The following is a 15,030-nucleotide window of genomic DNA, read 5'->3' on the forward strand; positions in this document are numbered from 1 at the left end:
CTTCATTCGCAGATTCTCTTTCAAAAAAGATACTCTCACAGACCATGCATTACCTAAAGGTTACGTGAAGGATGACACCATTAAAAGCGGTTAGTCACCGCAAACGTGGTATAAACCGTCAGGCTGGGGCATTTCCATGCGTATCTAGGACATTTGCTACTCTGTTCATGCCGGTGGATCGAAGAGTGTACTTGATGGTGGTCTAATTTAAGCCACATGGAAGCTTCGCGATGGTTACTAGGAGGGCCTTATCTGCCATGGGCCGGATTGCTTTACCTGGTACTATTGGAGAAAACGGCAGCCTAATCGCCGTCTTCAAGCCAAGAAACCTATTAACATGAGCCGCCCAAGGCAGCAGAGACCCCCCACCAGTTATTGGAATTACGTACAGCTAAATTGCTCAGATTGGTAGCAGCCAATGTGTCAACTTTGAAGAGTTGATTGGCAACTCGACAACTCCTTTCATCCTTCAACTCCGTACGGACGACATTGATCCGAAGTCGGTACTTGGTCAGCAACTTTTCGGTCTTGCAGAGCGCGGGGTAGCAGAGCTACAGTGGGGCAAATCATGGCGGGGTATCCTGCCCAACTGCCCCTTGAAAGCATCTTGAAGGATGTCTCAACGATCAACCGGTTTCAATTATCCGTCTAAGTATTGGGAAAGATAACAAACCAAGAAATTGCCCGAGGTGCTCGACCTGGCACTACTGAAAACAACTTTGAGTCAAAGAGGCAATTCTAGATATCGTCCCTCTTATACAGAACCCGTCCCACTATTAATATGGCCTCCGTGGACAACGAAATCAAAAACAGGCTTGCGCTGGTGACGGGTGCTTCTGGTGGGTAAGCTGAAGATGGATGTCCTTTTGAATCTTTATAAGCTCACTCTCTACAGAATTGGAGGGGCTTGTGCCAGGGAGCTTTTCGCTAATGGTGCTCATCTGGCCTTGACATGTTCCTCTGAGCGAACTTACGGCAAGATCTCGGAACTCGCCGAAGAGTTAAGAAAAGGCTCGAACGCCGATCTCAAACTTTCTTGCCATGTTGTGGACATGTCATCTGCCAAAGGCATCGATGAACTGTTCGCGCAAATCAAAGCTGAGCACGGTCAACACCCCGACATCCTTGTCTCCAACGCTGGTACAGCCGGCTTCAATAACAAAGCCAACCCCTACCTCGAAAACATTTCCCTTGAAGAGTTTGATTTTACCATATCCATAAACCTCCGCGCCTCCTTTCTGCTTTGCAAACTAGCTATACCTCATATGGCCGCCCAGCACTGGGGCCGCATCGTCTTTGTGTCTTCCATCTCCGCCATTGGTGGCGGCATTAACGGATGTCACTATGCTGCTAGCAAGGCTGGCTTAACGGGATTGATGAAGAACCTAGCTTCAAAACACGCCAAAGATGGGGTTACACTTAACGATATTGCGCCGGCCATGATTGGCGAGACGGGTATGATCCCTGACGAGAAACGTGTCGAGGGTACACCCGGAGATGTGAAGAATATCCCCGTGGGTAGACTGGGCACACCTAAGGAATGCGCAAATGTCGTCAGCATGCTGTGCAAAACAGGATACTTGACAGGCCAGAGCATACTACTGAGTGGTGGTTTGAAGTAAATAGAAAGTCTATGGAAGCCCAATGGTCAGGGCTATGTCATTGTGTGTTTGTTCTCCATTACTGTATTTCTTTTATGGCACCGCTTATTAGTCATGTTGAAGCATCTACATAGGCATTATGATGTGTTGCTATGGCATTCAAGCTCTGAGTATACCCAATCCACCATAGTCACTTGTTCGCAGTGTTGATCGAAGATGTAACAATAGGGGCAGTACGCAGAGATATCCATTCATATGGATAAGTCTTAAATAACCTAGGCTGGTAAATAGTAAGCAAAAAGGGCTCTTCAATTCAAACGTAAAGTCTTCAGAGTAAGGTATTAACCATGGAATATTTTGGTTATGACTTTAGAGTTCACTATCAACTGATGCTTAGGGCGGCAAACTAATAGATCCCGGAGACCGTAAAAACATTACTTTTTACGGAAGGCAAAGGTCATCTACACATTCATACTTCATGGAAATGAAGCACAAATAGAGTGATACATGAAAGGTAGCTCCAGTAGTCTAGTCGTGACTGCACACTCGAAGTTTGTACTCAAGGGACGGGTTACTCCTTGTGGAGTTCAGACGGTTCTACCCACGCAATTACAAGTCAAGGTTGACAAAATCCTGGACCGGAATTAAGGCTTGGTATCCGGTTCAATCGGATGTAAAGCGTTTTGAGCACGATCGTCAAGTTCTATCAAGGCATTCAGCGTCTTGACGCGCTGACTGTTTTCCGGAGTTAGGCCTCTTGCAGTGGTGGGAGTCCGACAAAACATATTGACCGCAATCATTGAGATTCTTCACCCCGAAGCATGTACGTACAAGATCATGGATTTGTTCTTGCATTTGTCGTATTTTAACACAGTATAATGGAAGTCACCAGCCACTCACCTCAAACCTGACTTACAGAACCCTTAAAACATGTCTTCCGATCCTGCAACTGTCCTCGTTACTGGAGCCAACGGTTACCTTGCCCTCCATGTCATTGAACAGGTATTGAAGAGGGGCTACAATGTTTGCGGTACCGTTCGATCGAAAAAGACTGCCGACAAAGTCCGCACAAAATTTCCAGCGGATTACGGAACCAGAGCCACGACGGCAACTATCGAAGATTTGACAAAGACTGAACTCTTCCGCGATGTCTTTCAAGGAAATATAGTGGGTACAATCCATGTTGCTAGCCCGGTTCATGGCCATGTCAAGGATAACGTCCGTGATATGCTTGAGCCAGCCATCAAAGGCGTAACCGGCATGTTGGATGCCATCAAAACGTACGGGAGTCTCTCATTCAAGCGCGTCGTCCACACCTCTTCTATAGGGGCAATGCTGGACACCTCGAAAGACCCACGAATCGGGTACATTTATAACGAGTCTGACTGGAACCCGTTGACATTCGAAGAGGCTGCATCACTTGAGGATCGTGGAGTTCTCTACATTGCGGGCAAGGCGCCTTCTCCGAGAGCGCCTTGGGCTTGGATGGAATATCACAAGCCCAACTTCGACCTTAGCTGTCTGAATCCTTCTGTTGTCTTTGGCCCTCATCTCGAGCAAGTCAACAGCTTGGAAGATGTAAATTCAACATCAAAGATTATGTGGGTGCAGCTCATGGACGCAAGGGAAATCCCATCTCTGCAGTGGGCTGGAGCCATTGACGTACGTGATGCCGCGGCCATGCTTGCGGTAGCACTTGATACACCCGCGGCTGGCGGCGAAAGATTTCTGTTGGCGCAGCATTTCGACTGGCAATCAGCGGCTGATGTAGCGAGGGAGGTACTACCAGAGGACGCCAAGAGAAGGATTCCCGTGGGAACTCCGAGAACTGGCATGAGCGATGCGACAGCGAGATTGTATCAGGTAGACGGAACGAAGGCGGTTCGCATGTTGGGAATCAAGTATCGCCCGATGCCAGAGACGGTCGAGGATATACTGAAGCAGTTCTTGGCTGTAGAGGGGAAGACCAAAATCTAGGGAAGCATAAATCTCGTCATCGAGAAGCCCTCAAACTGAAGAGCTCCGCTTGTGTTCGGCGATTGCTGACGTCGATTGTTCATCTGTCTCAATGCAGGTTCGTATTTATTTAGTTTAATACGAAGGATATCATATACTATGATCACGGTATATGTCGTAGTCACAGTTACCATACAGATACTGCCATCTCCAAAATGAGGAAAGAATATCTTACATCTTTTTGCACTTCATTAGTCTGACTGAATATTTACAATGCTGTCTGAAACTATTACATTTACTCATTGTCTCATTTGGTTCTAAACAGGGGCTCAATAATTGTAAAGTTGAAAGCCAAGCTGCTGTTTTCTATGAGCGTGTGACCTCTCGTGTTGGGACAAAGTAGTGATACCGGAACACCCTTGATTATTTTTGTCAGTAAGGATTGATCGAGGCAGGGCGGATTTCATGCAGCCTTCCGCAAATAAGCTTTTAGTTTAATAAAGTTCATATCAGTCTGATCTCCCAGGAGCATAATCCGAGGTCGTTTACTAACAAGATGTAAGCGGTCTTACCAATTTAGGCTTGTCTATTGAGAGAGGTTATGGTGATGAAAGGTAGGGCGCTCATGGGAAAAGTCACACCGGTATCTCCAGCCATAAAAACCACGTCACGAGTAAGAGAATTATAATTGAGTGCATTTACAATTCTTTGGATCTCCAAAAGCTCCATGATTTTATTCCAGTTAATTGGGTATCTGTATTATAGCGTAGGCACGACTGGAAACCAAGATCAATCGCTGCAGGGGCTTTGCTGCCACTCGAAGCATTGATTGTCTTTTCTCAAAAGTATAACGGCCTATGAATATGCTTCGTGGGGTCTCATTACACGTAATCTTGTATTCAGAAGCGATGAGGCGTGGTTAATAAGGCAAAACCACCGCATTCTGACCTAGAACTCAGTTAGCCATGTATAGGAGGATTTCAAGTCTGGGTTTAAGACATACCGTGATCGACTTTTTGTTCTAGCTTCAAGAATATCAGCCAATAGTCACGCGCAGGCCTTTCATGGCACTGGAACGGACTCTTAGCCGCTGGTAGCTTTGCAGCGCCTCCCTTCCAAAGCAGCTGCCGGTGGCTTATAATCCGGTAATAATCTGCCTGGATGAGCAGGTGCAGTATGAATGTTAGTTAATGGTACGTCTCAACCACTTAAAATGATCAGTCCTCCTTCGAATCCTCAGTTTCGTCAATGAATTTTCGCGGCCACTCAGGACATATGTCGATCTGGCTTCGTGGGAACCATAGCTCAAGAAAGAGAAACAATAAGTAATCAATAATGCAAACGAGGCAAAAAAGCTTGCCGGCCCATATGCCGCAGCCGTAGTACCGCTTCAGTCGGTCAATGAGTGCGAATGAGCGAACACGGCTGGCACCGTTGGCAGCGTCGTAACCGTAAAACTCGGCTTCACTGAGCTCACCAGAGATACCGTGGTAAACTCGCTCCGTTCGGAGAGCCACATTCGTCCAAGAGTACATCTTTTGCACCTGCTCATGAAAGCGCTCAGTTCGGACCTTGTTTGCTCTCAAGGCAGCAATTGCTTTACCGGTTGCAAAGACCAGGTCATCTTCCTCTGGTTTTGCAAACACGGTCATGTGCGACGGGAGTACTTCGGGGATGCCTCCAACTTGGGTACACACGACGTACAAGCCGCAGCTGGCTGCCTCCACAATGACAGTGCCAAAGGCCTCTGTAAGACTGGGATGAAGATAGATATGGCCGCGAACCATAACATCCCGCACCTCCTCATGTCGCACAGGACCCAGCATCTCTACTCTATCTTGCAGAACGTTCTGCTCAATCATTTGTTCAAGGTCAATTGCCTTGGGACCAGAGCCAGCAATAATGAACCTCGTGTTGGGATGATTCTCCAAGATACGGGGGATCGCGGCGGTCAAAAGATCCGTTCCTTTGTTGTAAAAGAGACGAGAGATGACAACGATAGTAATCATATCATTCGGGCCGAGATGGTGAGCCGGTGGTGGGTTTTGCCCAAAGGCTTGGCCCGTCTCAGAGGACGGATAATCGAGGGGACGAAAGTTCTCGGCGACAACAGCATTCGGAATGACTGAGACCATAAGAGGGTCGAGTGATGCTCGTAGGACGGTATTCTCTTTACTAGAACACAGAGTTAGGAGGTCTAAGAGGGATACAGCGGTTGGGCGCAAGCTAACCATGTGTGGCTAACACAAATGACATGGTCCACGTCGCTGAGGGAGAATTTCAAGATTTTGTTAGTTAGAATGCTGGTTGCATCCGCGAACCCAAACAGGGAGTGGTCCGTGAAGACGGTACGCAAGCCCATAGTCCTAGCATGTAAGATGGCCTCATGGCAGAAACTGCTCAAGCTTGCATGGCCGTGGACAATCTCGATTTGCTCTCGAATAAGGATATTGCGAAGGATAGGAAAGGCAGAGAAGACAGTCGGGAATGTCGCTGATCGGAAAATGACGAGAAAAGGGACATGATAAACTCTAAGGCCGTTGGTCAAATTGCGCACTCCGCTGCGGCCCTCATAGGCGTGGGTGATGATGATGACTTTGTGGCCGCGATCGATCAGCTTGGTCGACAGTTGGTAGATGTGGCTTTCGACTCCTCCTGGCTGGGGGAAGAAGAAGTCGCTGACCATAGCGATATTGTATGTTCGAGCCATGTTCATCGGTTGTCGCTCGACACGAGCAGCTGTGACCTCCGGAAATGGTTTCGACGCATCTTACGCGGCGCGACTGCGGAACAGGGGGAGTTGTCACAGTTGCTCGATGGATGGGAACATGGACATAGAGGTGGTCCGAATACGCACCTACTGGTGTTAAGCTTCAGCGGGACCAGGGACCGCGTGCCGCGGTGCGATAAGGATTGACTGTGGGCGGTGGAAAGCGGCAGAACCGCGATAAGAGAAACCTCCCAACTTTTTTTCGGAGCCTGCGCCAGCTGCCCCTCCCACCAGCTTAGCATTACCAGTTACATTGGGAGAGCCGCGCAAACTTGTTTAATGCTTCGTCAAGGGTTGCAAGCACCCAATTGGCAAGATGTATAATCGCTACGTTCCACCGAAGAAGGACAAGGAGGCGCCGAAGCCTACCGAATCGTTACCATCGCCTCCATCGGCCCCAGAGCCACCGTCGCCGACGAACGAAGCGGTTACAACCGAAGCATCAGCCGCCAGCCCTTATGCGCGATATGTCCCTTCTAAGAAGCCTAAGTCCAGAACATCACTAGGAAATGTGACACAAGAAGACGCCGAGACACTGTCGCCCGCTATCAAGCGCAAACACGAAGTCGAGATCGAAGTCAGCGAAGAGACTCCTGTCAAGAAGAAGAAGTCTAGAAAGTCGGAAGTAGAGTCTCAGGTGGAAGATGCAGAGCAAGATACCCCAAAGAAGTCAAAGAAGGAGAAGAAAGAAAAGAAGTCCAAAAATACCGAGCCCGAATCGGATGCAACAAGCGACGCCATGGACACCCGTGAAGATGGAGACGAGGAGGCAAAAGAGCCGGAATCAGGAGAGAAGAAGAAAAAGAAGAAGCGTGTGTCTGAAGTCTCTCAAGCAGGCACAGTAGGAGAAGAGGGCGAGACGAATACTAAGGAAATCAAGGAAAAGAAGGACAGGTCAAAGAAGAAGAAGACAACGGATAGCGGGGAAAAGACAGGCCAGGACGAAGATGACGGAGTGGCAGCGCGTCATAAGTCCGTCCTTGCCAAGGCTACCAAGTATCTGAATAAGAAAACCGACACGGCCCACGACGAAGCTCCAGATGCGATGAATGTAGACGAAGAGAACGCTGCTACAGAGGAGCTGGAGGAACATGGCCTCGAGCCTCTGCCTCAACCCGAACCGGTCGCTCTTGACACGTCAAAACCTTCCTACGAGACCCTTCCGCCATGGCTTGCTGCCCCTATCCGAGTGGCGCCCGACACGCGGACGCCTTTTACAGAAATTGGTATCAACCCCAAAGCCGCCCAGATTCTGGAGTCGAAGGGTTTCAAGGACTCGTTTGCCGTCCAGACGGCGGCTATTCCACTACTTCTCCCTTCGTGCAAGCACCGGCAGGGTGATCTCCTCGTTGCAGCAGCTACTGGATCCGGAAAAACGCTGGCATACGCGCTACCCATTGTGCGGGACATCAGTCAAGGGGCTGTCACTAGACTTCGGGCGCTGGTGGTCCTACCGACGCGAGAACTGGTCAAGCAGGCTCAAGAGGTTTTCGAGCTTTGTGCTGGCGCATTCGACGGCCGCGACCAGAAGAGAGTACGCATTGGTATCTCCATTGGTAGTCAGCAGTTGAAGTACGAGCAGGCGAATCTGATCGAAAAGGATGAAAAGTATGATCCTGAAGGTTACAAGACGGCCTATCAGCGTGAGATCGAAGCGTGGAAGGATGTCGAGGAATCAGGACTTGAAGCTGAGGAATCAACCTCCAGAATAGAAGCGGGTTCGCTGCCTGATCATGTGGTAGACTACGCTTCCAAGGTCGACGTCCTGATTTGCACTCCTGGTAGATTGGTCGAGCACATCAACCTCACCCCTGGCTTCTCTCTGGACTACGTGCGGTGGCTAGTGGTTGATGAAGCCGACAAGCTTTTGGCACAGAGTTTCCAGGGCTGGCTGGACGTCGTCATGCCCAAACTTCGCACGAACAAGTTCAGCGCACGCGACTTCCCCGACTCCAACCTTTCCGGTGTGCGCAAGATTGTACTTAGTGCAACGCTCACAAGAGACCTGAGTCTGTTAAGCGGGCTCCAGCTGCGCCGTCCTCAACTCATTGTCCTTGAGGGCCAACAAGCCGATGGCACCGCACCGATCGCAGAGCACACTCTTCCAACGTTGCTGAAGGAGTCTGCCATCAGAGTTCACGATGCCAACCTCAAGCCTCTCTACCTGATTGACCTTTTGCTGGATGGCCACCTCATGTCCGAAACCGCCACCAAGACAAAGCCAACGCCAGCGGCCAAGGAAGACGACGACGATACGTCTTCTTCGGACGGCTCTTCCGATACTTCTTCAGACGCCAGTTCCGAAGCAGCCTCCGATACGAGCTCAGACTCCGACGACACAAGCTCAGACTCCGAGTCCGACTCTGATTCCGATTCTGACACCAGCTCTGAAGCTTCCAAGCCTACCAAGACCACAGCACCCACCACCCCGTTTACGACAACAGCCCTCATCTTCACCAAATCAAACGAATCCGCGCTTCGTCTCTCTCGCCTCATCTCTCTCCTCCATCCCTCATTGGCGCCCTACATCGCCACGCTCACATCTACCCAAAAGACGTCGGACCGTCGCCGCGCCCTTCGCGCCTTCGCCGCCCGCCGTCTCCGCCTCCTCGTCGCATCCGACCTGGTCGCTCGTGGTATCGATCTGCCGCAGCTCGACAACGTCATCAACTACGACCTCCCTGCCAGCGCCGCGGGTTACGTACACCGTGTCGGTCGTACCGCTCGTGCAGGCCGTGCCGGAGCCGCCTGGACTCTCGTCGAGGATGGCGAGAGCGGTTGGTTCTGGGGCAAGATCGCCAAACCGAGCAGCGGTATCCAACGCGCGGCCAAGGTGGACCGCCTGCGCATCGGAGATCCGGACGACGGCGGGTTCGGGGACGAGAGGGTGCAGAGTTACGAGGAGGCGCTGGAGAAGCTTGGAAAGGAGGCCGGAGAAGCCAGGAGGCAGAGGTAGTCGTAGACCGTGTACAGTGCCTGATAATAATACCAATTTCAAAGCGTTCCGACAAGATGTCGTTCCCTAATATCTTCTCAGGTGGTTCAGCATCAGTATTCTTGCTAGTCTCTACTGAACTATGCGCCTTTAATACAAATAAACCTTAGTACTAACCCCCCCCCCCCCCCTGTCTACGCCTACTTACCATCATCATCCTTGGCCAGATCCTCGTCAGTGCTGTCCTGCTAGCACCCTCCTTACCATTCGCCCTAGCTGCTGTGATCATGTTATAAAGTAGGTAGTTGCCTTTCAGGCTCTTCTCCACGACGCCCGCACTACTTCCGGCCAAAGTCCGCAGTGCCGCGTTGAACTAGCTCTTACCTGGAGTATATTCCATCCAACTCATCGAATGAAACGAACAACTCATGCTGTAGTGCCGATAGCTATACAAGACGTACTTCAGACACATGAGCTAGCATGGGATTGTACGGTTGAAAACATTCGACAAGGCAACGCCAGCACGAAGAATGTTAAGACGTCTGAGCAGACCAATAACCGAGAAAAGGCTTATTATGCTGTGGCAATCGTCACGCAAGTCACCAGATTTTATTAGAGGCATACAGTAGAGGTATCCTTTGTTTTCATTAATTATTTTTTAAAAACTATCGGTCTTGCAGCGCACTAGTTCGGTCTATTGTTGTTTGGTGATTGTACATGAGGTTTTGCTATGTCGTATCTCGATCGGTCCAAGGAAAAAAGAGGAGGGGAAAAATACAGTTCGGTCGATCGGGCGGTCATTCGTGATAAGGAGAAGAAAAAAAAACAGCGCTTGCACGATAAGCAAAAGGGTCGTTTCGTTCCTCCACCTTTTTTTATCCTCAAAGGAGGAGGAGGGTTGTGGTAAATTGTGGCCGAGGTGGGTTGGTGGGAGAAAGGGGGTTGGTTGTTTTCCCTCGCGAAAGCCTTAATTGGTTCGGTTTTCCTCCTCGTTTCCGCCTTCCGTAGTTCTGCGGTCATTGCTCACCGGCCGCTCGACCGGTGATAAGCCTCCGACACTGGCTGCAACGATACCCGGCATGCCGAGAGCGGATTTCATAGGTGACATGTTGTGTCTGCTTGACGACCTGGAGCCGCTTCGGCTCCGGGCCCGCTCGCGATACTCGCGAGGCTTCATGATGACCTCACTGATCTGATTGATGCGACCTCCCTTGATGCGCTTCAGGAAGGCGAGGTCTTCGCGGATCTCCATCAGGGCCTCCGCGACGCCACCAAGATGCTCAGCGTCCTCCTCGTCGTCACTCTTCTTCTTGCGCTTCCACTTGGGAATCTTGGCCCAAACCTTGCCGATGGGGCGGACGAGAGCGACGCAGAAGGCGTCGGGAACCAGGCGGATGAGCACACCGACAGGGATCGAGAGGAAGCCGAGGACGATAGAGATGCCCCATTGGGGACCATTGAGGCGCTCAACCTTGAAGGCGGCGCCACCGACGAAGACGATGAGAACCTGTCCGGCTGCCATGATGGCCATCATCAGAGCGAAGAGCTTGTTCTTGGTGATGCCCTCAAAGATGTTAAGCTTGTTATCAATACGTCTGCTGTTGACAAGCTTGAAGATTTGCATGAAGACGAAGACGTTGAAGACGAGGGTCTTCTGCTCGCCTCTGGGATACTTGAGGAAGCTGGGGCCGACAAAGTGAAGAATGAGGGTGACGATAAGCTGGTAGATTGACTGTCCAATAATCATCTTCCACATTGGCGTGTTAATTAGAGCAGCCGTCTTGGCCTCGGGCTTGCGGTGAAGCATGCTTTCCGTAGGAGGGTCCGTGGCCAGGGCGAGAGCAGCAAATGTGTCCATGATGAGGTTAACCCAGAGAAGCTGAACAGCGTTCAAAACAGGTTCTTGCGATTCGCTACCCACGGCCGTGACGAAGGTGAGGATGACGGCGGTGATGTTGACGGTGATCTGGAACTGAAGGAACTTCTTGACGGCGTCGTTGATGGCGCGACCCCAAGACAAAGCCTTAACGATGGATGAGAAATTGTCGTCCATCAGGATAATGTCCGAAGCCTCCTTGGCAACCTCCGTTCCCGTAATGCCCATTGAGAAACCAACATCGGCAGACTTGAGGGCGGGCGCGTCGTTGGTGCCATCTCCAGTGACGGCAACGACTTCGCCCAGGCTCCTCAGCGCTTTAACCAGAATTCGCTTGTCCTCCGGGCTCGAACGTGCCAGTACGCACAGGTCTTTGACAATCGCAAGTCGTTCGCGGTCTTCCATGCGGCGGAACTCGACACCCTCCATGACCTTGCCCTTCTCGGTCAGAATACCACAGTCGCGTGCAATAGCCCTTGCGGTCTCGACGTTGTCACCGGTAACCATCTTGACAGACACCGAAGCAAGGCGGCAGTCGTTCACTGCCTTGGGAACACCGGCTCGCACGGGGTCTTGGATTCCCACGACACCCAACCATGTCAAGTTCTTGAACAGACTTGAGAACTCGATGTTCTGCGAGCCCTCCTCCTTGCGGGAATCCTTCGGCGGCCATTGATCGAAATCTCGGTAGGCAATGGCAAGGGTGCGGAGCGAACGAGAGGCGTACTCGGAGATGGTGCGTCGGACCTCGTCTTGTTGCTGGGACTCCATTGAGCTGGCAGAAGGAGGTTTCGTCGGGTCGACAACAGCGTGTGTACATTGTCCAAGGAGAATTTCGGGGGCACCTTTGACGAAGAGGCGGTACTTGTTGTCGGGGAGGCGCACCGCGGCACCCATGCACTTCCGCTTGGAGTTGAAAGGGAAGAGTTGCTGGACAGGGTGGTTTTCACGTTCGATGGCAAGCTTCTCGAGAGCGAAGCATCGACGAGCCCAGTCGAGCAGGGCAGTTTCCGTTTTCGTGCCCACAAACTCATGCTTTCCGCTTTCTTCCGTCTCAAACGCCGTCGTGTTCATCGCGATCGATTGCTTGACAAGGTCCTTGTATTCGGCGTCAAGAGACGAAGAAAGCTTGGACATGGGAACCTGTGTTGAAGATCTGTTCTCGGTCTTCTTACCATCTCCAGTGACCTGGATATGCTCCTGCTGGTCAACTTGTTCGCCCTGGTCTGATGAGCTGGCCTGCTCATCTCCTTCGCCAAACTTCAAGTTGCCCGTGCCCAAGGAACCAGCGACAACCGTCATGACGTTCTCCGTCAATGTACCAGTCTTGTCAGAGCAAATAACTGTCGCATTACCCATGGTTTCACAAGACTGCAGGTGGCGGACAAGGTTGTTCTCCTTTGTCATTCGCTTGGTGGCGTATGCCAGGGCAAGGGTGACTGCGAGGGGCAAACCCTCAGGGACGGCGACGACGATGATGGTAATGGCGGTGATGAGAATTTGGAGGAAGCGTTGACCTTTCTGCTCCGGAGAATCTCTGTTCTGGGGGAGATGGGCCAAGAATTCGATTGTAAGGACGCCGAGAAGCAGCAAACCCGCTCCACTGCCGAGCTTCGCAATGTAGCCTGATAAAGCGTCAGTCAAGAACCATTATACCACTAAGTAACCTGCACATACCTGCGAGGATGTTCAGCTTGAGCTGCAGGGGCGTCAGGCCGGGGTCGTCGCGGAGAGACATCATCGTCTTGCCGTGGCTAGAGTTTTGACCAACAGCAGTAACCAAAAACGTGCCAACACCGTCCAGAACTCTGGCTCCAGAGATGATGAAAGGGTCAAGCTTCTTGGGGTTCGCATCCTCCTCGTGCAACGCCCTCATGACAGCGTCTGCAGGAACCTTCTTGATGAGATCGGATTCGCCGGTCGCGGAAGACTCGTCACAGCTGACATTGTGGCCGTCGATGAATACACCATCCACCGGAAGGATGTCGCCCTGCTCCAGCAGCATCACATCGCCAACCAGAATGTCGTGTACCGAAATGCTAGAAGGTTTTCCAGAACGAATCACCTTGACGAAGCGGTCCTCCTTCTTTTGGTTTAGTTTCCGAAATTGACGCTCCTTTTGCCAGTCGTTGAGAGATCCAACGATGACAACAATCAAAATAGCAACGATGATGGCGACACCCTCAATCCATTCGAGCTTGGCCGTGTCGTCTCCGTGATGTGTCGCGCCAAATGTCTGGTAGAGTCCCAGTGCTAAAGATACCACAGCCGCCACGCTCAACAGAATCAAAACCTTGTCCTTCATTGCGATCCAGGCGAGCTGGAGTAGCGATTTCGACTTCCTTTCGGGGAGGATATTTTGCCCAAACACCCGCTTCCGGTCGTCGAAGCCCTTGCCGGCGCCGTCTCCATGCTGGACCGGATCTTGCTCCAGAGCCTTTGTCGGAAGTGGTTCTGTTGGTGACAATAACTTCTTCCCGGCAGCGACCGCCTCGTCGAAGCTGACGTTGCCATCGAGACGCGATTCATCGAGACTAAGACCAGCGCGTCTGTCTGTCCGCAACCCCTTTTCCAGACCTGTCAACCCTCCAACGGCGACAAATGCGTCCAAGCTTTTTGGGTTAATAAGCTTCGATACTTGACCTGGTGAAAAGGCAAATGGGTTATTCTGGACGTGAAATGAGTCTTCCTCGCCAGGGTTAGGAGCAAGAGCGTCCGGGTTATCGCCGAAGCCCTTGGGGGAACCGGAGAGGTGAATGGTAGGGGAGCCCTTGTCGGTGCCGTCATTTGTTTTAGACTTTGCTAATGTCGTGTTATTTGAATCCCACGACTGTGACCTCGACTTTCTTGTAGGCACTGATAATGTGTTATTCACCTCATCGGCGTTATCCGATGATGGTGATGATGATGTGTGGTCATTTTCTATAAGTCAACGCGTTGGTTAGTAGGCACGCCCAAAGGTAATTTCTCTTCTCGATATGATTTTGTTTCTTTTCTTGGAACTTGGAATAGCATCCCCAGGATTGGAAATTGACAAGGTGTTATCATACCTTGATCGTTCACGGCTGAAGTATCAAGCGTGATAGTAGGAGCTCGTGACCGCCTCAGCGGTGAGGAGCCTCTCACCATGATGATGCTGGTTTCTGGAGATTCTTCGAATCCGCCTCGTCGTCTTCTGCTCTGAGATGATAAAAAAAAATACAGACAGGGTCGCGAAGCTTGGAGAAGAACAGTGGAAAAATACGCCGCCTGATTTTTTTTTTTCCTTTGAGGGAGGGGAAGGAACGGCGATTGGGTGGTTGTTTTCGGCGAAGTGTGGCTGCAGGTAGACGGGAGATGTTTGGGTGCGGCGCAAACAAACAAATATAAGTTGCTAGATGTAAACGTCCGGGTGAATGATCCACCTAGTGATTGACAATCAATGTTGACATAAATAAATAAAAAAAGATTGTTGATCAAGTGGGTAGTGGTGATTTAGGGACAACTGGTAGTGTTGTCAAAATGGAGAGCTTGCCCAAGTCTCTCAGCGTCCATTCTTTGGGGGATGAGATATGTGTATTGAAGGGAGGGGAAGGGAAGTTGGGTAAGGCAATGGGGACGACAAAAGGTTATGTTGAGTTTGAGGGAGCCTGCTGAGCGGGCAGTGATCAAAGTGGCGGCGGTTCGATCCAGAGATGCTTGTGTCTATCGCTGCTGGTTGGAAATCTGGGGAGGCCCGCCGCAAGATGGGGTCACAATCTCCAAGGGGGCTGTATCAGTAAACCTTGGGCTAGACAGGTAAAGTACCTTGCGGCAAGGTGTGCTGGAAAACTCTGGCACAGCTGGATAGCGAGGACGAGAACGAGAATGAACCGGCCACTTTGAGGCGGTACAGAAAGTCACGCTGGCCAAG

The 15,030-nt window shown here is 51.1% G+C and overlaps 5 protein-coding genes across 5 annotated transcripts; 3 read left to right on the forward strand and 2 right to left on the reverse strand.

Moving 5' to 3' along the window:
* Positions 1-781: 781 nt before the first annotated feature.
* CTRU02_204029 (3-ketoacyl-acyl carrier protein reductase (short-chain dehydrogenase)) lies at positions 782-1,622 on the forward strand (the record flags this gene model as incomplete). The annotated part of the gene is made up of 2 exons (XM_036731857.1): positions 782-843; positions 896-1,622. 2 exons carry the CDS (start codon positions 782-784, stop codon positions 1,620-1,622), a joined length of 789 nt encoding a protein of 262 aa, XP_036576417.1.
* A 909-nt stretch (positions 1,623-2,531) lies between these two features.
* Positions 2,532-3,578, forward strand: CTRU02_204030 (nad dependent epimerase; the record flags this gene model as incomplete). The annotated part of the gene is made up of 1 exon (XM_036731858.1): positions 2,532-3,578. One exon carries the CDS (start codon positions 2,532-2,534, stop codon positions 3,576-3,578), a length of 1,047 nt encoding a protein of 348 aa, XP_036576418.1.
* Positions 3,579-4,774: 1,196 nt separating this feature from the next.
* CTRU02_204031 (phosphatidylinositol:udp-c transferase subunit pig-a) lies at positions 4,775-6,267 on the reverse strand (the record flags this gene model as incomplete). Its single annotated transcript, XM_036731859.2, has 2 exons — positions 4,775-5,732; positions 5,789-6,267. 2 exons carry the CDS (start codon positions 6,265-6,267, stop codon positions 4,775-4,777), a joined length of 1,437 nt encoding a protein of 478 aa, XP_036576419.2.
* A 376-nt stretch (positions 6,268-6,643) lies between these two features.
* CTRU02_204032 (ATP-dependent RNA helicase dbp6) lies at positions 6,644-9,283 on the forward strand (the record flags this gene model as incomplete). The annotated part of the gene is made up of 1 exon (XM_036731860.1): positions 6,644-9,283. The coding sequence occupies one exon, from the start codon at positions 6,644-6,646 to the stop codon at positions 9,281-9,283; it is 2,640 nt and encodes an 879-aa protein (XP_036576420.1).
* Positions 9,284-10,229: 946 nt separating this feature from the next.
* On the reverse strand, positions 10,230-14,267 carry CTRU02_204033 (calcium-transporting atpase; the record flags this gene model as incomplete). The annotated part of the gene is made up of 3 exons (XM_036731861.1): positions 10,230-12,763; positions 12,816-14,060; positions 14,189-14,267. The coding sequence occupies 3 exons, from the start codon at positions 14,265-14,267 to the stop codon at positions 10,230-10,232; spliced, it is 3,858 nt and encodes a 1,285-aa protein (XP_036576421.1).
* Positions 14,268-15,030: the final 763 nt, after the last annotated feature.

This window comes from Colletotrichum truncatum (genome assembly GCF_014235925.2).
Source record: "Colletotrichum truncatum strain CMES1059 chromosome Unknown Contig_0002, whole genome shotgun sequence".
NCBI lineage: Eukaryota > Fungi > Ascomycota > Sordariomycetes > Glomerellales > Glomerellaceae > Colletotrichum > Colletotrichum truncatum.